Raw genomic sequence first — 24,384 nt, forward strand, 5'->3', positions numbered from 1 at the left:
TATATCAGTGAATAATGGAACATTAACTTCCAAGAAATTAGAGATGGCTGTGAGATAATGGACTGGAGTGTTTGGCATGCAATGTTAAATAGCAATGCAATTCTTAGGAACCATAGGTCAGCTTTTGTAGATGACTGGGATGAGTGAAGGGACTCGAGACTGATTACGTGTTTGATCAGTCTCAAGTCCTTTCATACCCACAAGAGATATAAGTCCAGCCCACCTTGAATTCCTTTGACTGTTATCTACTGCCAATTTGCCTTGACCATTAGTAATTTAGATTCCTAAGTGGTGGGGTGGCCTAGAGGTAGAGCTCTCACCTCACAATCAGGAGGGTGTGAGTTTGATCCTAGGTAGAGGCAGATATTTCTCTGGGCACAATGAGAATATATCTGCTGAATATAACTCTACATTGGCGACAGGAAGGGCATCTGGCCAGCAATCACTCAGCTCCATTCAGTTGTCCAGATTCTACCCAGCAAGGGATTATGGGGTCATTAAAAGATGATGATTAGTAATTTAGATTCCTGTAGAGAACGTAAGCTTGCAATAAATCTTTTGAACTGCCATTTGAACTGCCTGGATCTTCTGATTTCCCCAGTGCTTGGACAGTCCTTTTATATATACCTTTCATGACACGGGGCTAGGTTACTGTCCTCCCAACTGTTTCTGTTCATTGCATTACATTGGGCAGAGTGGCCTGTTCCAAGTCCCAATAGTGAAGTAATGTTGCTTGGTGAGTGCTAGGAAGTGTGCCTTCTCTGTCACGTTTCCTGCCTGTGCAACAACCTCTCCCAAGATACAGACAGACTTGGTCCTAGTGTCCTTCTGGAAGGCTGTGAAGATTTGGCTTTTCCCCCACCCCCAGGTATTGGGATTAGGACGTGAATGGAATTTGGGCATTGGTGTGGCTGTGTTGACATGTTTGTAATGAGATTTTGGAGAACCTCAATGCAGAGTTGTAAATTTTTAAATGGTTTTCTAAATTCTAATTTCTGTTTTCTATTGCTACTCTATTGCCACTCTATTGCCACTATCCGGTAGATAGGTCAGAGAGATGAATAATCAAAATGTTAAAAATAAAATCATAAATTCATAAAAATAAATTAAAATCATTTACTATAAAAACCAGGAATCAATTGTCTAATTATAATAAGGCAAATTCATCATCCACATGGATAGTCACAGCAACCCTGATGAAATAACCAACTCCAGAGGTGGGTTTCAGCAGGTTCTGACCAGTTCTGGAGAACCGGTAGTGGAAATTTTGAGTAGTTCGGAGAACTGGTAAATACCACCTCTGACTGGCCCCACCCCATCTATTCTCTGCCTCCCGAGTCCCAGCTGATCGGAAGGAAATGGGGATTTTGCAGTATCCTTCCCCTGGAGTGGGGAAAGAATGGAGATTTTATAGTATCTTTCCCCTGCCATGCCCACCAAGCCACACCCACAGAACCAGTGGTAAAAAAATTTGAATCCCACTACTGGCCAATTCTGAAAACAAGAGGGACGAATGGAAGGCTTTTGCAAATCTTACAAAAAATTTGGTGATGCTACTACTTGTGTAAGGAAGATGGAATCTAATAAAAAAATGATACAATTAATGCATAACTGAATGATCAGGTAATGAAAAATCAAGAAACAGAAACCCGGGAATTTATGGCCAATTAAAAACCTATTAAGAAAATAAGTTATGAGTGATATATACAATGGTGGGATTCAAATAATTTAACAACCGGTTCTCTGCCCTAATGATTTTTTCCAACCACCAGTTTACTAAACTGCTCAGAACATTAACAACCGGTTCTCCCGAAGTGGTGCGAACTGGCTGAATCCCACTACTGGATATATAATAGGAAACCCAACATAGCAATATGGTCTTACACTTCTGGCTTTTTTCTCCTGCCCAGAGAATAGAAAAGGTCACTCTCATCAGCAGACCCAGATTTTATTGCAGTGCCATTTTCAAGTTTTAGCTTGCAGGGAAAAAAAAACCCTGTAAGCTATTTTATTTATTATTATTTTATTGTTTATTGTTTGAATTTATTGTTTGAATTTAAACATGCTTTTCTTTTGATCTTGTGTTTTGTGCTTTACAGCCCTCTCTAAGCGGTTTACAGAATCAGCATAATATTGGGCCCAACAATCTAGGTCGTCATTTTATCCACCTTGGAAGGATGAAAGGCTGAGTCAAGCTTGAGCCTGGTGAGATTTCAGTTGCCATACGCAGGCAGCCGGCAGGCAGTAGAAGTAGCCTGCAGTACTGCACTCTAACCTCTGCGCCACCACAGCTAATAATGGCTTCAAACGACAAAAAAATACAGTTGATATTTTTTTTAAGTCATGTAAGTAATCAGACACTGGTATTATTACAGCTGTCTATGTGGCTAGTAATAATTTTAAAATTTTATGTTAAAAGAGTGAAAGGAATCAGCAGTCTCTGAATTCCGTTTATTGATTTTATCATAGAATTTGAACTTCCTCTTCTAATTCTTAAGAGAATTAGGCAAGGGAGGTTTTTTGGAATGGTGAAGTATTTTTTAGTCTGTTTAGGACAATCTCTTGTTATTGCTATCCCATAAATTAATATGCATTGAATTAAAACCCATCTGCCTTTTGCATGAAACAGTTGAACCATAATTTAAGAAAAAATAACTGTACTTTATGAGCCACGGTGGTGCAGTCTTTAGAGTGCAATACTGCAGACTGCTTCTGATGACTGTCTGCAATTTGGCAGTTCGAATCTCACCAGGCTCAAGGTTGACTCAGACTTCCATCTTTCCGAGGTGGGTAAAATGAGGACCCAGATTGTTGGGAGCAATATGCTGACTCTGTAAACCGCTTAGAGGGCTGTAAAGCACTGTAAAGAGGTATATAAGTCTAAGTGCTATTGCCGCTAGTTCTAAACTCTTTTTTATGGTTTATGTTTTTTATGGTAATGGAAAAGAGTTTAAGATATTTACTCTGATTCAAAAGAGGTTATGTAATAGCAATTCATGCCTATCTACTGATTAACATCTTACCTTGAATTCTTTTTCGATGTTAGCAAGCACAGCCAACTCATTGCTGAGTTCTAAGGCAGTCATAACTGGGTCCTCACTTGACAAAGACAGATAAGCTGGACTCGCCAGACCTTTGTAAGCATTGATCCTGGATCTAGAATGGCTGAAAGAGTCATTCTTTTGCTTCTTGTTGCATTCGCTGCATTTGCAGAAATAATCATGAGGCCTCTCAATCCGAGCTCCTTTCCTCAGCAGGATATGCACAATTTCATACTCATGGCAGTGGGCAGCGAGGATAATGGGGGTCACGTCATGGGAGAAACGAGTTCCATCCTCATCGTAGGCGTAAAAGTCATCATGTTGCAACTCTGATTGACTGGGGCTTGTGGCCAGCCTCTTCCCTTCTGCAAATGCGGGATGGTTCAAAATGGCTTCAACAATTCGGATGTAGCCTTTGCTAATAGCTAGGAGTAGCGCATCTCCAACCCGTGACAAGTTTTCCTTCTTAAGTAACAGCTCTATGATTTCCAGGTGTTCATTTGCCACAGCCAATTGTAACGCATTCTGGCCCATGTAATCCACACAGTTCACGTTGAGCGATGTGCATTCCTCCAGCATTTTGCGGACTACAGGGATATTGCCATATTCTGCTGCTTCCAGAAAACGCTCTTCCTCGATAGAAAGGCTGGTTGAATGATCATTAAACATATATGCCGGGCCCCGAATGGCAGATCTCCTTCCTTTCTCTCTAACTACAGTCTGTTGGCGAAAGCCATGCCGGTTCTCAGCACCTCTACTAAAAAGAAAGAAAGGATTAATGCTTTGGCCAGCTTCCTTTTTTAAGGATACATTTGTCAGGTGTAAGGAACAAGGAGAGAGCCACAAGGAGCTGAACAGAGTGGTATGCTTATTGCTACTCGCCTATAAACAGGAATCTGGTCATACTAAATCTCCCACACACGCAGGTACTGGGTATACATTGATTTCCTTTTAGCTGCTTTCTTCCCATCAAGGTTAGCCAGCTTCTTCAATCTTCCCCTCAACTCACTTCAAAATTCCACAACATTTTGAAGACTATAATGCGGAATCTTACTTCAGGCTAACAAAATAAAATTAATATTTGAAAAAGATGTATATCCTGTCATCCTTGCACTGTCTGCTTGAATGTGGACTGCAGAACGCTCAAAATATTTTACTGTATTGTAATGTTTAATGTGTTAGGAAAATTTATATATATATAAATGTGAGTGGTATTAGTCAAAATAATATTGAATTAATTATGTTTAAACAGAGGTGGGTTTCAGCAGGTTCTGACCAGTTCTGGAGAACCGGTAGCAAAAACTCTGAGTAGTTTGGAGAACCGGTAGTAAAACTTCTGACTGGCCCCACCCCCATCTATTCTCTGACTCCCAAGTTCCAGCTGATCGGGAGGAAATGGGGATTTTGCAGAAACCTTCCCCTGGAGTGGGGTGGGAATGGAGATTTTACAGTATCCTTCCCCTGGAGTGGGGTGAGAATGGAGATTTTATAGTATCCTTCCCCTGCCACGCCCACCAAGCCATGCCATGCCCACCAAGCTACCCCCCCAGAACCAGTAGTAAAAAGTTTTGAAGCCCACCACTGTGTTTAACCTATTTAATGTTATATTAAAAATTAAATCCAATTTAATTTTGGTCTTCCCAATGCCTAGTTTTTTATCTTATCCAGTAGAATGATCCAGTTTTATCTTTTAACAAATTTGGGGGATATATTCCCCATTATACTATATATCGGCCTCCAAATAGTATAGATGAACAAGCTTGGAAAAGAGTATTTGTAGCTCAGGGTTTAACAGGTGGGATCCTTGGAGGTCTTTGAGCTTGGCTGATTTCTTGCAGATGTTTCAGTATCCAACCAGGTAACATCATTAGTGCTAGGCTTTGTCTTCCAGTAATTCTTTGGCTTTTTGTATATATTATGATCTGTTCATGATCATCATGGTTTGGCCTTTGTCTGCTGGTAGGATGATATTAACTAGTTGGATAATGAAATGTCTATATAGAAACCAATCAAGTTCAGAGAGCACCAAGGACCCCGCAAAGCCTGGAAAAGGGTACAAATAGCATTAAAAGATTTAAATGTTTATGTATAGAAATTCTTTCCTCTAATAACCAGTAAAAAGGATTGAATTTATTTCTAGTCCATATTATCTTCACACTGTTGTCAGGCTTGATATCATATCCTTTTTACACTAGTCTATTTTCAAGCTGTGTATTTATGCAATTTATGTGTTTAAATGTTTACCTACCTTTTTTCTCAAAGTTTTCTCAAAACCCATATTTAAATGCCTAGCTTGATCATGTTTTAATTGTTGAGAGCAAGAGCAACTTTGCAACAATGGAACCAAAATGAATTCTGTCTGTTTAAGCTCTAATAAGCATATCCATCTAAGACAGGGGTGTCAAACTGAAGGCCCGCCAGCTGGATCCGGCCCAGGAGTGCTTAAATCTGGCCCATGATGCCAGTCCGGCAGTAGCAAAGGATTGGTCCGCGGTGCCTCTGGCCATTTTATTATTTATTTATTTATTTATTATTTATTATTTTATTTATTTACATTTATATCCTGCCCTTCTCCAAAGACTCAGGGCGGCTTACAGTGTGTAAGTCAATAGTCTCATTCTATTTGTATATTTACAAAGTCAATTTATTGCCCCCCCAACAATCTGGGTCCTCATTTTACCTACCTTATAAAGGATGGAAGGCTGAGTCAACCTTGGACCTGGTGGGACTAGAACCTGCAGTAATTGCAGGCAGCTGTGTTTTAATAACAGGCTATCTTACAGCCTGAGCCACCATGGTTCAGGCTGCATTTTGGCTGGCAAAGTGCTGCAGGAGGCTTTCCAGGCCGAAAATGGGCCGCAGGGGCCACATGTGGCCCCCATACCCTGTTTTGGTTGGCAAAGTGCTACAGGAGGCGTCCGCCCCATCTCCCACCCACTGCCCCCCCAGATAATTATAATGCTGATCTGACCCTCAAAGAAATCCAGTTTGACACACCTGATCTAAGGTAATATCTAAGTAATACATCAGCACCTACAGGAATTCGCTTGCATTTGAATACTAATTTTTTACATTCAGTAGAACTAAAATAATAGCTTAAAGAGAGAATGAAAACTGTTGAAAGTAATCTTTGCTATTGATTCATCCTATGTACTCATTTGCATTTAATTTCCACTTAAATCAATGTCATTGTAATTATCACTTCACCTGATTGCAATTACATGGTTTTTCTTTGAAAATTATTTTTTTCAGACATATAAAGAATGTATTTAGGGTCAACAGGATAATTATTTTAAAACCTGATTCATATCTAATTGGTGATTTTCAAAACTCTGCATTTTCTTGGAACTGTAAAAATATACCTGTAATAATATATTAGAAGCTCCAATATCATCTCAGATTAGCACCAGAGATTTAGATGAAAATTGAAAAATCTGAATTGTTTAGTTTTTAAAAGGCTGTCAGATCTGGACATTTTGCTCATTAATTAAAGTTCATAAATGTTGGCTTAAGCTTTATATTTTAAAAACTGCCTAGTAATCATTAATTACAGCTGATGAAGATTTGCTTATGTTATCTGCAGTAGTTTCAATTTCAATTTACTTTGCTCACTACTCTTTCCCAGAACTTTTAAATATAATAGATGCACTGTGAAATATACTTGCAAGACAATCTTTTCAAATAAAAAAAAATCTGAAGAACTTTTTTAGACTCAAATTCTTAAACTGAATTATCTTTCTTTGAAATAAAACTTGGAAAGTTAAAATTGCAGACATCTTCCTGCCAAAAAGGCAGTCTAAGTCACCTGCATCCCCACATAAAAGAAAATTCACTTCCTATCCAGATTTACAAAGAAAATGAAGATAATTTGTCTGAAGTTAAAATTTGTGAAATTTTAACAAATGAAGCATATGACTCACATGTAATGCAAAAACCAGGAGGAGAGTTGTGGGAGGGCTTATCATTGAAACATTGCAACTATGTGAAAATAGAGCAACTGGCATGCTTATTCAGTTTTGTTAAAATGTATGTTTTGCTAGAGAAAATAACTAATAATAATAACAACAACAGAGTTGGAAGGGACCTTGGAGGTCTTCTAGTCCAGCCCACTGTTTAGGCAGGAAACCCTACACCACTTCAGACAAATGGTTATCCAACATCTTCTTAAAAACTTCCAGTGTTGGAGCATTTACAACTTCTGCAGGCAAGTTGTTCCACTGATTAATTGTTCTAACCAGTGGTAGGATTCAGCCAGTTCGCACCACTTTGGGAGAACCGGTTGTTAACTTTCTGAGCAGTTTGGCAAACTGGTTGTTGGAAGAAATCATTAGGGCAGAGAACCGGTTGTTAAATTACATGAATCCCACCACTGGTTCTAACTGTCAGGAAATTTCACCTTAGAACTAAGTTGCTTCTCTCCTTGATTAGTTTCCACCCATTGCTTCTTGTTCTACCCTCAGGTGCTTTGGAGAATAGTTTGACTCCCTCTTCTTTGTGGCAGCCCCTGAGATATTAGAACACTGCTATCATGTCCTCCCCTAGTCCAACTAATTTGATGGGTCTTTATTACAACTTTTTCAAAAATAGGAGAGTAATCAGCATCTGACTGAAATAAAACTGACATGAATACTAGGATGATACTAATAATACTAGCACAGATACATTTGACCAATTAAGAATACAAGGAAAGTCAATCCCATCTAATGCAGCTATCTATGGAGATTCTCAGTCATCGGGTCACGGTTGTCCCAAAGGTGCTTTTTCTAGAGGCAACTGGGCTTCCTTGGTTTTTCTTTGAAGATGTTTCGCTTCTCATGAAAAGAAAAACCAGAAAGTCCAGTTGCTTCTTGAACAAGCACCTTTGGGACATCTAATCCAGTATTCTATGTTTAGAGAGAGAGAGAGAGAGCAGTTTAGAGCAGGGGCATCACTCGATTTCATTGAGGGCAGCATCAGAGTTGTATTTAACCTTGGGGGGCAAGGGGTGTGGTCAGGGGGTATGGCTGGGGTGGGCATGGTGGGGTGGGCGTGGCCAGGTCGACATCACTCATGTCGGGGGCACCTGTGGTGGCCTGGGGTGGGGTTGGGGAGAAACATTGTCTCCAGCAGAGGAAGGCAAGACCAGGGAGAGCGCAAAACCCTTGTCTTCCATAGGAGCCTCGCCGTCCCTCTCAAGCCATGTGGAGGACCCCCGGAAGGCGGCGCAGGTGGTCCAGAGCCCTAGGCAGCAGAGAACAAGTGCCCAGCTTGGCCCTTGAGCTCCCAGGGCACCAGGACTCCACAGTCCAACCAGCCCAGTCCCACTGGGCTGGTTAGAGGCATTCAGGAAGCTCATAAATATGTACTGTCTTCTGATACCATCACCCTCTAGCAACTATTTGAGGCAGGGCTCTCCAACCTTGGCAACTTTAAGCCTGATGGACTTCGTCAACCAGGCTTAAAGTTACCAAGGTTGGAGACCGCTGATTTGAGGCATGTGTGATTCAGGAGATTGTACTGTATTTACCAGTGTTTCTCAAACTTGGCAACATGAAGATGTGTGGGCTTCAACAGGATAATCATTTTTTCCCCCCATTCAAGTAGAGTTGGCTCTGCATTGAATATGTTTAAAGATTTTCACTGAGCTTATTTTCTTTTATTTTTCACTCTTGGTGAACCAATGCATTTCTGACACCACATAGCAAAATATACAAGGTAAGTATCAAATGAAACCATTTATCTCTGTTTGAAATGTCAGTGATAAAATGCACTATCTACAGGCTCTCTTTTTTCAAGCTTCCCACTTTCTTCTCTACAGTTGCAGTTATAAAATATACCATATTTTTCAGAGTATAAGACACACCCTTTTCCCCCAAAAAAGAGGGTGAAAATCTGGGTGTGTCTTATACTCCGAATGTAGCCCCACCCAGCTTCTCAAACAGAGGATTCAGAGGCTGAAAAAGCATCAGAAACAGAGCTTCAGAAAAAAAGCCTCAAAAGAGGCTTCAGAAAAGAAGCCCCCAAACAGAGTGAAGCTCTATTTCGGAGGCTTTCAGAGGCAGAAAAAAGTTTTTTCTGAAATGGAGTTTCAGAGGCAGGAAAAAAAAAAAAGCAAGGCACAGAGCTCACAACCAAGGAAACCTCCCCAAAAACTAAGGTGTGTTTTATACTCCGGTGCGTCTTGTACTCTGAAAAATACAGTATTAACCTTTTGATTTAAAATTCAAAACACACAATAGGTCTATAATCATACTGGAGAAAGACTAGCATGGATCTGTTGGAAATATAAACTGCGTGTTCTTTTAGTAGCAAAAAGCACATTAGCAGCTGAGATTCCCATATAATGAATGTGTTTCTAAAATATGTTAAAAGACATGAGGTGTGTAAATGAATTCTGGCCAATAAATTTTCAAAATGTGATTCCCATTTGCAATTTCATAACTATACTTTGTTAATTTATAAAGGGATTGCTATGTAGTGGTCACAAAGGGCTAAATATACTAACGCTTCTTATTTAAAGAGGCTTTAATAAATTGTGGTCCCAGCGCAGATTCAAGTGGACATTCTTCTATGCAGTTCCATTTTAATCTGTTTTAAATGTTCTGCATTTTTTTTCTAAAAGCTTCCCAATTCAGCATTATCTGGGAGTGCGTGAAACTGTGCAAATGTTTATAATTGCTATGTAATTTGCTTCCTAGAAATGGTGCATGCATTTTAATACAGGTAGTCTTTGCTTATTGACTGCCTCGTTTAGCGAACATTCAGAGTTATAAGCAGAGTTCATGGAGAACATGAACGTAAACATTTGCAAATTGAAGTCTAATTTAACAACCATGGTGATCCACCTAATCACCAAATGGGAAAGGATATCATGTTGTCTAGAAACCCCAGTACTTTTCAAAGGAGTTGCCAGTGACAATTGTAGTCTCTAAATAAGGATTACCTGTATGCAAGCAAACACACCTAACCCCAATAGTCTATGCAGTTATGTCCAGTGCTCTAAAACTTTAGCAGCAGCATCAACAGCGTAAAAAACCAGGCAAGGTGTATCCAGATTGAATTCTAGGTTTACAGTTACTTTGGTCAGTTCTGCTATAGTGTGTTCCAGTTATGCCGAATTTCACTTTACAAAATGTGTGACTGTCATTTTTTATTTTATTTTTTTACCTTTCTGCCTGGGAATTCTGGTACCAGATTGGAGGAAGTCATTCTATAAGATAGGAAGAGCTCAGCCAGATCAAGTGAAAATTCCATCTGCTACAGCCTTCTTTTTTGTATAGGAACCAGAAAATTCACAAAGCAGAATTGTCCACAGTTAATCCCTAGCTTGGTCTCCTGTATGTGTTTAGCCATTTTCAAAATCCATTTAAGCTAGTAGCCCTCAACACATCTTATTTGCAATGGTGGAAAGGAAAACCAACCAATTCTTTTCACTGCATATTTATCTGAGGGGATACTTAGCTTACAATTATTCAAGTCCTGATATTGATTGTGGGTTCTAAATTTAGCGGGAGGGAAAATACAGTGCTAGAGTTTATCAAAGAATCTTACCACATACACAAATGCAAACAGCCCTTCCTATTTCATTTGTCTTTTAGGAAACAGACTGCCAAAAAGAAATTACCGCAAATGCATTTCGGAGTTTGGTAATAAAGTGATGATAATGACTAGCGGCCGCTTTAAAGTGATAGATCACCACCACCATCATCATCATCACCACCACCACAAAGTACAAAGCCTGACAAAAGAAATAAAATGACTGTGGCAACCAAAAGCAAAGGCAGTACTAATGGTAATATTTTAACTGCAATCCCAAAAAAGCTGGAGCATCACTTGAACACCATCGGCACTGACAAAATGACCATTGGTCAATTGCAAAAGGCAGCTTTGTTGGGAACAGCTTACATCCTGTAACAATACCTCTGAGTGCATCAAACATCAATGTTTGCCTATCCCAGGTCCTTGGGAAGGACTCAATAGCTTGATAAAAATACCAAATCCAGTCAAAACTCTGGCTGACTGTGTGACCAACCATAATAATTCTTAATGATTATCAATTCCAGGTGATAATGACTTTGAATACACTGGTATTATTAGGGGACAGAATAAATTCAAGTATCTTTCAAGAGTGAAGAGAAGAAGTAGAATAGCAGGAATCCAGGTGGCAGTAGATCTGAGAAAGCAAAGATAGGAAAGGGACTTGGGCAACAAAATTTAAGATCAGAATCTTGAGGAATGGAAGTTTAGATACAGAATGTAAAATTAAGCATGATGTCAGGACTTTCACATATTTTGTCCCGCAGATAAAAAAGCAATCCTTGAGAAGGAGGACATTTTGGACTGAAGCTACAGACAGAGAACAAGAAAGCCATTTTGTTGTAGAAAGATGAGACTCGAGCCAGTGGTATGCTGGACTTCAACTGGGGAGATCCTTGTGGTACAGATAATCCTTGATTTATTACCACAGCTGAGCCTGGAATTTTTTTTTTTTGTAAATCACTGAGGTTATCAATGTAATCCAGTCATCATCTGACCAGACTGAATTTTATGACCATTTTTACAATGATTGCTAATCAAGCCATCACAGTTTGTTAAGTGAATCATGTGGTTGTAAATCCAAATCCAGCTTATCCAATTGCCCTTTTTGCTGGTTGTTTCGGGGTTTGGGATTTTTTTTGCTAGAAAATGGCAAAATAATTACAAAACATGATCATTTGACTGAGCAATGCTGCAACCAGTTGTAAATCAAGCCAGCTGACAAATGCTTGAAATATGATTATGTAACTATGGAGGTCGTGTGGCAGTCATTATTTTAAGAGGGATTGTAAGTAACTTTTCAAGCCTGCTGTAATTTCCAATGGTTGTTAAGCAACTTGTCATTAGTAAAGAACTACCTGTAATCCTTCATTAGGCACAGAAATCAGCTAGGTCAGGGGTCTCCAACCTTGGCAACTTTAAGCCTGGCGGACATCAACTCAGGGGTGAAATCCAGGAGGTTCTGACAGGTTCTGGAGAACCAGTAGTGGAAATTTTGAGCAGTTCAGAGACCCAGTAACGGAAATTTTGAGTAGTTCGGACAACCGGCAAATACCACCTCTGTTGGCCCCAGAGTGGGGTGGGAATGGAGATTTTGCAATATCCTTCCCTCAGGAGTGGGGAGGGAATGGGGATTCTGCAGTATCCTTCACCTGCCACCAAGCCACACCCACCAAGCCACACCACACCCACCAAGCCACGCCCACAGAACCGGTGGTAAAAAAAATTGAATTGTACCACTGCTTCAAATCCCAGAATTTTCCAGCCAACCCACCAGGCTTAAAGTTGCCAAGGTTGGAGACCCCTGATCTAAGTAACCTTGAGCCAATCAGTGTCAGGTTCTGTATATAGTTGGCTGTAAAATAAACCCTTATGACATGATGCCTTGATGATTTTGCTGTGTGCAAGCAGGACTAACACTAAGAAAAATGAAGCAAATCCATTTTTAAGAGTCACTCAAAGCAACTGCATTAATCCAATCATGGTTTCTGAGCATTATGACTAAATGCTACTGTTTTCTTGGAATAAATAACGTAAGTCATACTAATGGACTTTCTGTTACAATTTAATAGACTTATTCAAACACATTTATTTTGTAAATAAGGCATTTTGCTGAAAAGTCCCATTTATTCCACAATTATAAGTGCATTAGAGATCAGTTCTAAATGGACAGAAATGCTTTGTTGTCTTTCAAATGGAGTTACCAATTAAATTTATATCAAAATGTGTAGGAGAGTCGTAGTACCCAACTAAACAAAAATCCTGGGGATTTCAGATACAAAAATTACAATGTTTTTGAACAATACACAGATCCAGAAATTAACATTGTAACTTTAGGAAATGAACTTTGTAAATTGTAAATCTTTAACAGACTAAACATCAGCAACTTTCTTACTGTAGCAGCATACAGAGTGGAGGGGAAAACACATGGGGATCTCCTAAGACACTAATTCCCAACTTTTTCCTTTATATGGATCACAACAACTTTATGTGGAAAACCAGGAGACCGGTTTGTAGCCTGATACCTTAGACATGAAACTTGGCTGGTTCACTTTGTGCCAATCACTTTTTCTCACTTCACAGGATTGTTGTGGTGGGGAAAAATAGGAGGAGAAAAGCATTTTATGTATGTTTGTTGCCTTGAGTTATTTATAAAAATAATAGAGGCAGGATAAAAATCTAATAAATTAATAGATAAAGCATTAACAGTGAAAATTCGCAAGCTATACATAAACAACAGGCAGTGCTCCCTTCCAAATGCACATAAACATTATGTGAAAATAAATGTAGATGAATAAATGAATTCCTAAGCCAAAATCTTAGGAAATCACTAAATTATATATTTTGGAGTTCCTGTCTAAAATTTAGCAAGCATTTAGATAACAATGCTAAAAACCTATGTCAGTTGAATGAAATTGTACAACAGTTGCAAGACCTCCCAGAATTTTATCTCTCTTTTTTTTTTAAAGAATCTATATTTGCCACCTGTATCAATAGCTCTTTGTAGAATGAAGATGATTTTGACAAAAGATATTTCCTAAGCAAAAGGGTTAAAACATTTTTAAGTCCAGAATATACAGATAATATTAGGAAGGAGCCCAGAAAGACACTTCTCTAAATCAGAGGAGCATAAGAAGTGGAACAATGTAGAACATAATTAGACTTGGCGACTACGTTATTAAAGCTAAAAGAAAACAATGCTTAGATAATATATTATTCAAACTCTTATCTTTGGTTGGATCATCTAGTCCAAAGATGGGCAAAAAGGAAATCTGACTCTTTGCCTGTGGACTGTATATTCCATTTTCTGGAACATATTCTGTCCATTACCATAGTTCAAGGTTTTCTCTTTCTTTCTTTTAACTAAATTCCAGTATTGCAAGTTCAGTAAACTATGATAAACAAACGTGAGAAATTATATTAAAAAGACAAACCTTCAGTTCATGGAATAGAGAAATGTTATTTTTCCTATTTTTAGGCAGTATTATAAGCAATCTGTTTAAAACTCTCCAGGAATTAAATGGGAATTATTTCTTGTAGTATTTGTTTCTTGCCAACTTACCAACTTCATTTGGATGCATCATTCTACATATTTATGTATATAACCAGTAAACTGGACCCACAAGAAGGGACTTACTTCTGGGTAGACATGCATAGGACTGTAGTGTTAATTTTGTTATTTCCCAAACAATGTATGCCAAGAAATAATAATGGTGTCTCAAGCAACTTGCCACTGATTTCAGCTGGACCAAGATTTCACTCCTAGAACAGAAAAAACTATTAAATTTTCTTTAGCACCAAGCAGATGTTTACAATAAATATTGTACCATCTACTATAAATCAGATCACAACATGGAACTCACAGAAGGCACAGACACATAAAGTCCATTGCTCTACAGGGTTTTTCATTGCTGAGACTTCCATGGTAGGAGTTGGCATTATTTTAACAAAACAAAGAAATGCAGAAGCAGAATTCCTTATTTGGTTTCTAGAGGTGGTTATTTTGCTTTTTGCCAGAGTTTCTAAAAGATACCTTCCCTAAAAGAATAAAACGATCTCTGTTGGTTGTATTGTACAAAAATAAAGGCATATATTTTCAAGCATGTCAACTTGCTTAGGTGAACATTGACAATCCAAAGCACACAAACAAGACCTCACAGAGATTCATAACATCCACTGATATAACGAAACATCAGGAAAGGGATGCAGGGATATAATTTGATCCTGCTGCTACTCAGTCTTTCAGGATAACTTTCTTACAATCTATGTTTTAAAAACGCACACTAATTAATTACATGTAATTAACATCCCATTTGGCCATACCACCCCATTTTTTCCAATTAATCCCTAAATTTTTTAAGCTCTCCATTAGCAATGTTTCACTCTTGCTTTCAAGATTGAGCCAAGTAGGTTGGTTTATTGAAATCAAACGCAAAGCTATTAATCTATTGAACCATTTCTTCAACTAACCTAATATTGTCTGCTTGGACTGGCAGCTCCTCTCTCTGGCTTGGCTTAGCTTTTCTTGACTATCTTTAAACCAGAGGTGCTGAATGACGTCTGGACAAAAGCCATGCACCTCACACCATCATCCTATGGACCCGCCCATCCAGATAAAATTTAAAGCCTAAAGAGTCATCCCTGTTTTACATGGGAGATAAACCTCAGCAGAAATGATAGGACAGTAGAGCATACCTTTCATCTCAGAATGGATGGAGTTTAGTTATTTGCTGTATGAAGACTTGAAGAGATAATCCAAGGTTTAGAAACTGAAGGCAAAGCCCCAACAGCAGTCATTAGAGAGTTGGACTCTTAAGCAGAGATGTTCTTAAACATGGCTTCAGCATCAGTCAGTAGCTCTTTAAGAAGGACCATCACAGGAGGAATGGAGTATTTATCCTGCCTCCCTGGAAGAAGGCAGTCCAATTAAGGGAGTGGTGAACTATGCACTCTGATGTTGATAAGTGTATCAACATATGCCGCTGCCAGTGGGAATAGCAATGCAATAACTGCAAGATGCTAAGAGCTAAGGCATTCCTTGGAGAACAGTAACCAATACTTGGATAATGTCAGAAGAAATACCCATCTAACTGCATTTCATTATGTTCAGTACCGCAGGGCTAATTGGCTGCTCGCTGATAACACACAATGCTTTTTTTTTTTAAAGCAATGCATACGGGCTGCAATTCTGTGTGGACAGCATTATTGATTCTGTTCTAACAGAATTTTGGTATAGGAATCCTTGTATCCTGTTTTCATTTTTATTCTAAAACATTCTCTAGCGAATATCAAAAGGCATATGGGGTAGACTAATATAATATTTAATTGTACATATTCAATATTTAATACAAGAATTCAAAATCTTATTCATTGTAAGATGAGATGTTGGCTAAGTTCATGCACAAAGCATTAATGTACTGTCCAAATGATTCCACCAAGTTAGTCATGTAAGCCATATTGTAGTTCACTTGCTTTGGTTTGTGGTTTTGATATTAACACTATGGTTTGTTACCATCTGTGGGATGCAGCTGTACAGTTTTTTTATGCCTTACATAACTTTTTCATCTTGCACCGTTTACTTAGAATTCATGAAGCACCAGTTTACAATTTATGATTCAACACATTTGCTATTTTTATTTACTAATATTAGCCTGAAAATAATTAAACTTCTTCAATTGTTCTGCGTTTAACATTTCTGAAAACTTTTAACACGTTATTTTAAGGAAACAAGTCATTTCTCGGGGCTCTTTCTGACATTTCTAATATAGGTAAATCGGCTACAGTATTATCCTAACAATTTATACATTGGTAATTATTGGAAAATTACTGAGAGTAACTTCCTGTTTGGTTCGTACCTATTTTCTCTTCATTTATATGCATAGTCCCCAACATATGACCACAATTGGGACCAGAATTTCCATTGCTAAACAAGGCAGTTGCTAAGTCAGTCACACCCAATTTTACCACCTTTTTTGCATGATTTTTAATTTAATCACTTCGGTTAAGTGAATCATATGGTGCAGTGGTGAAATCTGAATCGGTTTATTACCAAATGCGAGGTGCGTGTGTGCAGTGCACGCCAAAAGGAGGCATGGGGTAAGTAGAACAGCGTGTGTGTGTGGGGGTGATCAGCTGTGGCACACAATCTTTTTTTTTACTTTTAAAAGCATTTTTTTACAACCTATTCAGCCAAATAGGTTGTAAAAAATGCTTTTAAAAGTAAAAAAAAGGCTCTGACAATCGCACAGCTCAGCTGTGATAGTCAGAGCCTTTTTTTACCTTTTAAAAGCATTTTTTTAAAAGAAGCAGCAAGCGGGGAAGCGGGCGATTGGGCGATTGGGCGGGCATGGGGGGGGGCAGGGATTTTTGTTACCGGTTCTCTGAACCACCCGCCACCATCGCTACTGGATACATGCCAATTACCAAGTTCTTTAATTGAGATCATGTGACCATGCAGATACTGCAACAGTTATTAAGTGCAAGGACCAATTGTAAGTCATATTTTTCAATGCCATTGAAATTTTAAACAGTCACCAAGCAGAAAGTTGTAAGTCAAGTACAACCTGTATTACAGCAGGTAAACATACCGCTCAGTTCAGCTCACGAAATTATAGCTTGATATTTCTTAATTAAACAGCAACAACAATAAAAATATTTAACTGACAAAATGGGGCTAACTGCATGCAAAGCACAGGAAAAAGAGACATAAATAATTACCACATAAAAAAATAGGGGCCTTAATATTTACAATCTACATTACAAACACCCCTCTATATCTAAAGGCACAGAACTTTCAGAACCACTTGGAAACAATATTATGAGTAATTAGCATGGAGAAACCCAATAGGTTCATTTAGACTTATATACTTCCTTATAACACTCTCTGGGCAACTTACCATGTAAGCATTATTTGCATATTGCTGTTGTGACCCAGGCCCAAGTAGTTATTACCAGACACAATCAGTCCTAAACAAACATATTTTATTAGGTAAAGGTTCCCCTCGCATATACGTGCTAATCATTGCTGACTCTAGGGAGCGGTGTTCATCTCCGTTTCAAAGCCGAAGAGCCAGCGCTGTCCAAAGACGTCTCCGTGGTCATGTGGCCGGCATGACTCAATGCCAAAGGCGCACGGAACGCTGTTACCTTCCCACCAAAGGGGGTCCCTATTTTTTCTACTTGCATATTTACGTGCTTTCGAAACTGCTAGGTTGGCAGAAGCTGGGACAAGTAACGGGAGCTCACCCCGTTACACAGCAGCACTAGGGATTCAAACCACCGAGCTGCTGACCTTTCTATCGACAAGCTCAACGTCCTAGCCCGAGCCACCACATATCCATTCTCAGCTTAATCCAAATTAAGTCCAAAACAAAGTCCTTCATAAAAAGTCCTTCGGCCTTATCACAAACCTTTGTCTTCTTTGGCACCCTGCCAAAAACTTTTCTTGGCAAGAACCCCACGAAGTTCAGAAACAGGAGACAAGAAACAATTGTAGCAACGCTGCTTTCCTACAAAGAACCCAAGAGCCGTTGCTGCTCTTTTAAGCCTTATGGGAGTGGCCAATTATCTCCTGGCCTTACTCCCGAGTCGTCCCTTTTTGCTTTAGCTGCTTTTGCCTTCTGGCAACTCTTTGCATGCGTGCACTAGAAAAAGGCTCCTCCTGTTCCTCTGCCTCCCTGCTGTCCGCCTTTGGAGGCTCTGGAATTGGCGCATTGCTCCCAAATGGCCCTGGTCCCATCTCTGCCTCCAACGCAGAGCCCTCGTCTGGGCCTTCCCGACTCCAGGACTGACCCACTGTCCTCCCCATCCTCCTCACTGTCCAACTCTGCTGCCAGCTCTGCAGGCTGCTGGCGGACCACAACAATTGCCCCCAACAATCTGAGTTCTGGGTTTAATCTACTTACAGTATATATCTACAGAGGAATAGAGATGGAACATAGGACACCACGTGATATTTACTGTATACTGCATCATGAAGTAATCAGTTTGATGAATGGGATGATGTATCCAGCAGTAATAACATGATGGATCTCTGTTACCACCGACTACTGTTCTGGATATCTTTGCACAGGTGGGTTTTCTTGTGATTTCTTTCTATTACAACCTAGAGCAGTGTTTCTCAACCTTGGCGGCTTTAAAATGCAAGTGGTCTTCAACTCCCCAAATTCCCTAGCCAGCATGCTGGCTGGGGAATTCTGGGAGTTGAGATCCATACACCTTTAAAGTTGTCAAGGTTGAGAAACACTGACCTAGAGAGTAATTCTGAAAGTTTTGATTTCTTTGTTCCCAATGATTTCATGAATGAGCTAAACATAAAGCTGTAAAAGTTTATTATTATTAGATTTTAGCCTTCGAGAAGGTCATCAAGACCGATTTTTTTTTTAAACCCATGTTCTGGTGCAAAGTGAAGGTGTTTTAGGTTTCTTCTTGGAGCATCCCAAAGGGATAACCGAGATGCTGGGTTTTGTTCTTGTTTTATAGTTTGAGGTTTCACTGTTATGGCGAGTGCCCAGAGTTGTGTTTTAAGATGGGCAGCCATATAGCAAAAGCAGTGCTTTACAGCCCTCTCTAAGCAGTTTACATATTCAGCCTATTGCCTCCAAAAATCTGGGTCCTCATTTTACCCACCTCGGAAGGATAGAAGGCTGAGTCAATCTTGAGCCTGGTGAGATTTGAACTGCCAAATTGCAGACAGCCAGCAGTCAGCAGAAGTAGCCTGCAGTACTGCACTCTAACCACTGCACCACTGTGGCTCGTTAAATCTTTTAAATCAATAAATAATCTAAAATCAGAGCCTAAACATTTGAACAGTTTCTTTTAAAACTGGCACAAAATGGGTCCTAAGTTTAAAAATGTGCAGTACTTCAAGGGCCTCTGTGGCTCAGACTGGTAAGACAGTCAGTTATTAACAGCAGCTGCTTGCAATTACTGCAGGTTCAAGCCCCACCAGGCCCAAGGTTGACTCAGCCTTCCATCCTTTATAAGGTAGGTAAAATGAGGACCCAGATTGTTGGGGGGCAATAAGTTGACTTTGTATATAATATACAAATGGATGAAGACTATTGCTAACATAGTGTAAGCCGCCCTGAGTCTTCAGGGAAGGGCGGGATATAAATGCAAAAAAAAACAAAAAAAAACAGTAAACTGGAATGCTGTTTTTTCCCCCTTTCCTTTCCCCAAATGATGTCAGAATGCAGATTATTCCTGTGTAGAGTAGTGAGTGCATTTCACTTTGTGCTAACTGAAATTGAGGCTCCTATTTGACACCGTAGGTCAAAAGCTGCCATTTATTTCAACTTTTATCCCACAAGTATGTGATTATAAAGTTTCCTTGATGGAAAAGGAAGTCAAAAGCAGCCGAACAAGCAGAAATGGTCCTGTATTTGGACCATTAGCAGCCATATACTGTATGTGTTAAAAGTATCTCTTAACAAGCTCCCTAGTGGTTGTCATCCATTGAAACAAATGGGCGTTTATGTTTTTTTCACTTAAAGCTGAGAAAACATTATTAAAGGCATGAAATTATTTACATAAGTGTAGCTATGGCAGAACTGAATGTGGAGAAAATCTCTGCTAAAAGCCTTGATTTTACTAACTTTTCTTTCAAACATTAATAAGCCCAAGAAGAAAAGTTGATAGATATGGCACCAAAGACAATGTGAAAGGCAGCGTGAGCTTCCTTAATATCCTTATATATATATATATATAGCCCATCATCAGTAACATTTCAGCAATTATCTAGTACTTTTAGTAAAAATTTTACCTGATGGCAAACACAGAGGAATTACTGGGTAATTACTTGCATTAGATCACTGCAAATTACTGTAATGCTTTCATTTCATTGATGTGGAAAAGCTCAGGAGATACATTATATGCAAGATATATTACAAGATACGTTGTTACTTTTGATTGGCAAACTTTTATGGGTTTCTGCTGACACCAGAACTGAAAAATTGATATTTTTTGGATTTGTTTAGATAAGAGATGGGCTGAAGATATATTACCTGGAGAGTACAATAATCCATTGATTTCTGCTGAAAAGTTAATATTATTGATTTCCTCTTGATGCTATATCAAAGTTTAGAAATTATCAGGCAGAATAGAATAGAATAGAATAGAATAGAATAGAATAGAATAGAATAGAATAGAATAGAATAACAGAGTTGGAAGGGACCCTGGAGGTCTTCTAGTCCAACCTCCAGTTTAGGCAGGAAACCCTACCATTTCAGACAAATGGTTATCTAATCTCTTCTTAAAAACTTCCAGTGTTGGAGCATTCACAACTTCTGGAGGCAAGTTGTTCCACTGATTAATTGTTCTGTCAGGAAACTTCTCCTTAGTTCTAAGTTGCTTCTCTCCTTGGTTAGTTTCCACCCATTGCTTCTTGTCCTGCCCTCAGGTGCTTTGGAGAATAGCTTGACACCCTCTTCTATGTGGCAGCCCCTGAGATATTGGAACACTGCTATCATGTCACCCCTTAGTCCTTTTTTTCATAGTTCAAGTGAAAAAGAAAATGTGCAAGTTCAGACTTTTGGCATTTCTTCTCTTATTAACAAACCATAATGCTGCCATTTTGCCTGTAATGTCAAACAATGATTTGTGGTTACCAGGTAAAGGGAAAGAGAAAGAGAAAACATCTTATAAGCAGAACATTCAGCTCAGTAGCCTGTCAGCGAGCACATAGGAAAAGGGCAGGATTGCAAACTCTGCATTTAGGACTTGGCAAAGATACTTAGGCAAAGGCTAAGGAAGGAAGGAAGTTTTCTCTGTCATTATAGGGAATTTTGGAGAAACAGCAAGCATCTAATTGTTTCTAAGTGCCTCCAGATTCTCTTTAATACATTCCATAAAATCTAACTAGCAGAAGATGACTTAAAGGTTTGCTCTTGGCAGATGCCTAATCCTATTGAGCGTTAATAACACACTATGGGATGACAGAATTCCTCACTACTTCCTACTGCCAGATTTTCCATGTACTGTATTTCAAACCTGTTTTTACCCCTTTATAAATTTTGCTTCCCTTTGTTTAAAATTATTGTCATTCATCCTTTTGAATGTTATGTATAGTTTGCTGCAGGAAAGATGAAAACTCTTAGAAAGATAAAGACTCTTGGAAGGATGAAAACAAGAACAAGATGAAACGGGCAGTAACTTAAAAAGCTTGAGAGCAAGCAAATCTAAAGCTTTTGAAGTAACTGGTCAAATGCTTGGCTGTGGGCCATTCAATTCCATTTCATGCATTCCCCCATACTTCTTAGCAAAGCACAGGCACAAAAACCACAAGAATTCTGGTTTTCCCTTCTTCCTGATATAAATTTGTATCTGTTTTGATTTTATGGAATCACAGGTAGGTATTAGAATGATGTATGCATTTAGAGCAGCAGAAAATATGCTCTCTGTGTGTGTGGCAAATAAGAGAAGATCTAGCACAGTTACCAGAGAAAACTGGCTAACACCCAGTGAAGTAAGTAATAGCCATAGAAGGAAATTTTCTCTCCAGAATGAAAGTTGGATTGTATCAGACATGAAAGGATGTGGGATTAAATGGATCGCACTGCAACTCTGCTCAAACAGTTGTAAAAAGTATGCAAGGGATAAAAGATTTATCTGGACAAACAGACACAAATGTAGAGTTAAAACAGGTGAATAGCTTTGCATTTTGCACAAGTCAAACGGGAAAAATGTACAGAAGTTGGCTTGGGGAAAAGAACTCCAATACCACTTCCTATCTTTTAAAAAAGCCATGTGTATACTGCAAAAGCTGTAGTTTAATATTAAATGTCTATATCTATTAAGTATACAAGAAATTGCTCCTTTATTTTATTGGCATCAGAATACTTTAGGCATTAGCATTGACTCCTGACAACTCTACAACTGGTCCCTGCAGTTTTCTTGGCAGTATTTTCAGAATGTTTTTGCTGGAACTTCATTCCTAAGGTTGACAGACAGGGATTGGCCCAAGGTCATCCAGTTAGATTTGTGCCTAAGGCAAGACTAGAACTTTCCTGGTTTTTAGCCTGGTGCCTTAACCATTACACTAAGCTGGTTCTCTTAAGCATGCAATACATGTTATATATGCATACACGTACAGATACACATACAATTGGTGGATGAGGGAGATTAATCCAAATACCCAAGGTGATATTTCAGCCTTAACATTTTTCTTGACATTTACAAGCTCCCAAGCCAGTGGGGGGTTGCTCCCCGCTTCGGACCGGTTCTATAGAACCGGTAGTAAAACCAGCGGAAGGCTCCACCCACCAACCCCAACATCATCAGGTAGCTTCTGCGGATGTGCAGAAGCACAGGTGCACGAACGAGCGAAGCAGTTTAATACTATAGGTGAACCACGCCAGAGTATAGATTTGGGCAGGTATGTAGGTTTGTTTAGTAATTGTGGGATATTTTTATGCTTTTTCTTCATTCATACATACCACTTTGTAGTTCTCTCTTTTCCTCTCATACTCTGGCAGCTCAATGAGCATCTGGGAGCTAAGCAGCCATTAGGCCATGACTGACCCAGGACAACTGTCAAATTTTGTTTCCCCTGCTACCAAGTTTACTATCCAAGGGACATTAAACATGGTGACTACCCTGTGTTGAGAAGCTTTCTGGCTCCCAAACTGTTATAGTATTGCCGGCTTCATGTAAACCAGTTAGCCTGTCTTCCTGCAGAAAATTTGCAGCTGGAGGAGGAAGACAAAGGGCCCACTGACCCCATCAGCAAATTCCTATTTAAAAACTTGTAATTCAAGTAAGCTTAGAGAAACATGATGTGGTTATATATTGCCCATTTGTTTCTATCAATGTGTGACTCCCTGCTGGACTTTTTAACTCTGCTCTGATTAGATCTGAAGTTAAAATTAAAGCTTTGGGCCACTGAGTATATCCTTTGCTCAGTGCAGTAAACCATATTAACCACCCCAAATACACGGATGTCTAGCCTTAAGCTGTTTGGCTACACAACTATTGAATACCATTAGGAATTTTTTCCTAATACTGAGACAGAGAGACTCTGCCTTCTGTAGCATGAATCTATTACTCTATGACATGCCTGCTGGAACAATTCTTTCATATTATCAAATCCACCATGCAGTTTCCATTTCTCAGAACTAAACGTTCTCGGTTCCTGTTACTTTTCTTCACAGAACTTAATTTCCTCTAATCTTCCAATTGTCTTTCTTGTTCTTGTCTGAAGTTCCTCCAGATTACCTGGATTATTATTAAAGAATATCCAGAACTGGAAACATGACTTGAAGTATGACCAACGTAGGGAAAATTGCTACTCATAATTTCAGAAATATACTTCTTCATGCAACAAACTTAAATAAAATCTTTTCCTCTGGGAAATCAAGAGATGATTTCCCCAATGACCTTGTTGAAATATTTTCACTTGACACTACTGTCACAAAGATAAGATTTACTTGACACAAAGTAATGCCCAAAAGATCCTAAGTCACCATGAACTCAGATTCGTTGATTATATACCATCATCAGTGTTGACTCTTAGCCAGAACACACATAGATTTTCTTCCAGAGGCTCTGTCCCAAATTTACTCTTCCAATAGTGCACCTATTGCCACTTAATTGATTCTGTCCACCTTTTGAATACTGGTTATTCTGTTTTCTTTCCTTCCACCTTCCTGAAATTATGGACTTCTTAGTGGAATTGAATTTTTGCATAATGTGCAAAGTAGGATCATTTGAGCCACATCACTTCTGCCTGAGCTCTGCGTTGATTTGTTGCATGGTCCAATTGTATGCTTTCTTGGCTACCTTTGGTATACTTTAGGAGTCTTCTTCAACATTGAAGTTCCAAAATGTTCAA

The 24,384-nt window shown here is 39.0% G+C and overlaps 1 protein-coding gene across 3 annotated transcripts in view; it reads right to left on the reverse strand.

Moving 5' to 3' along the window:
• Positions 1-24,384, reverse strand: part of TRPC6 (transient receptor potential cation channel subfamily C member 6) — an 80,661-nt gene that overhangs the window by 33,170 nt on the left and 23,107 nt on the right. For 2 of the 3 annotated variants that reach the window (XM_058186039.1, XM_058186041.1), the window contains exon 2: positions 3,024-3,798. In XM_058186039.1, the coding sequence (XP_058042022.1) occupies positions 3,024-3,798 (775 nt within the window). The remainder of the gene's footprint in view (positions 1-3,023; positions 3,799-24,384) is intronic. The other variant, XM_058186040.1, reaches the window with a different exon arrangement.

This window comes from Ahaetulla prasina, chromosome 5, assembly GCF_028640845.1.
Source record: "Ahaetulla prasina isolate Xishuangbanna chromosome 5, ASM2864084v1, whole genome shotgun sequence".
Lineage (NCBI taxonomy): Eukaryota > Metazoa > Chordata > Lepidosauria > Squamata > Colubridae > Ahaetulla > Ahaetulla prasina.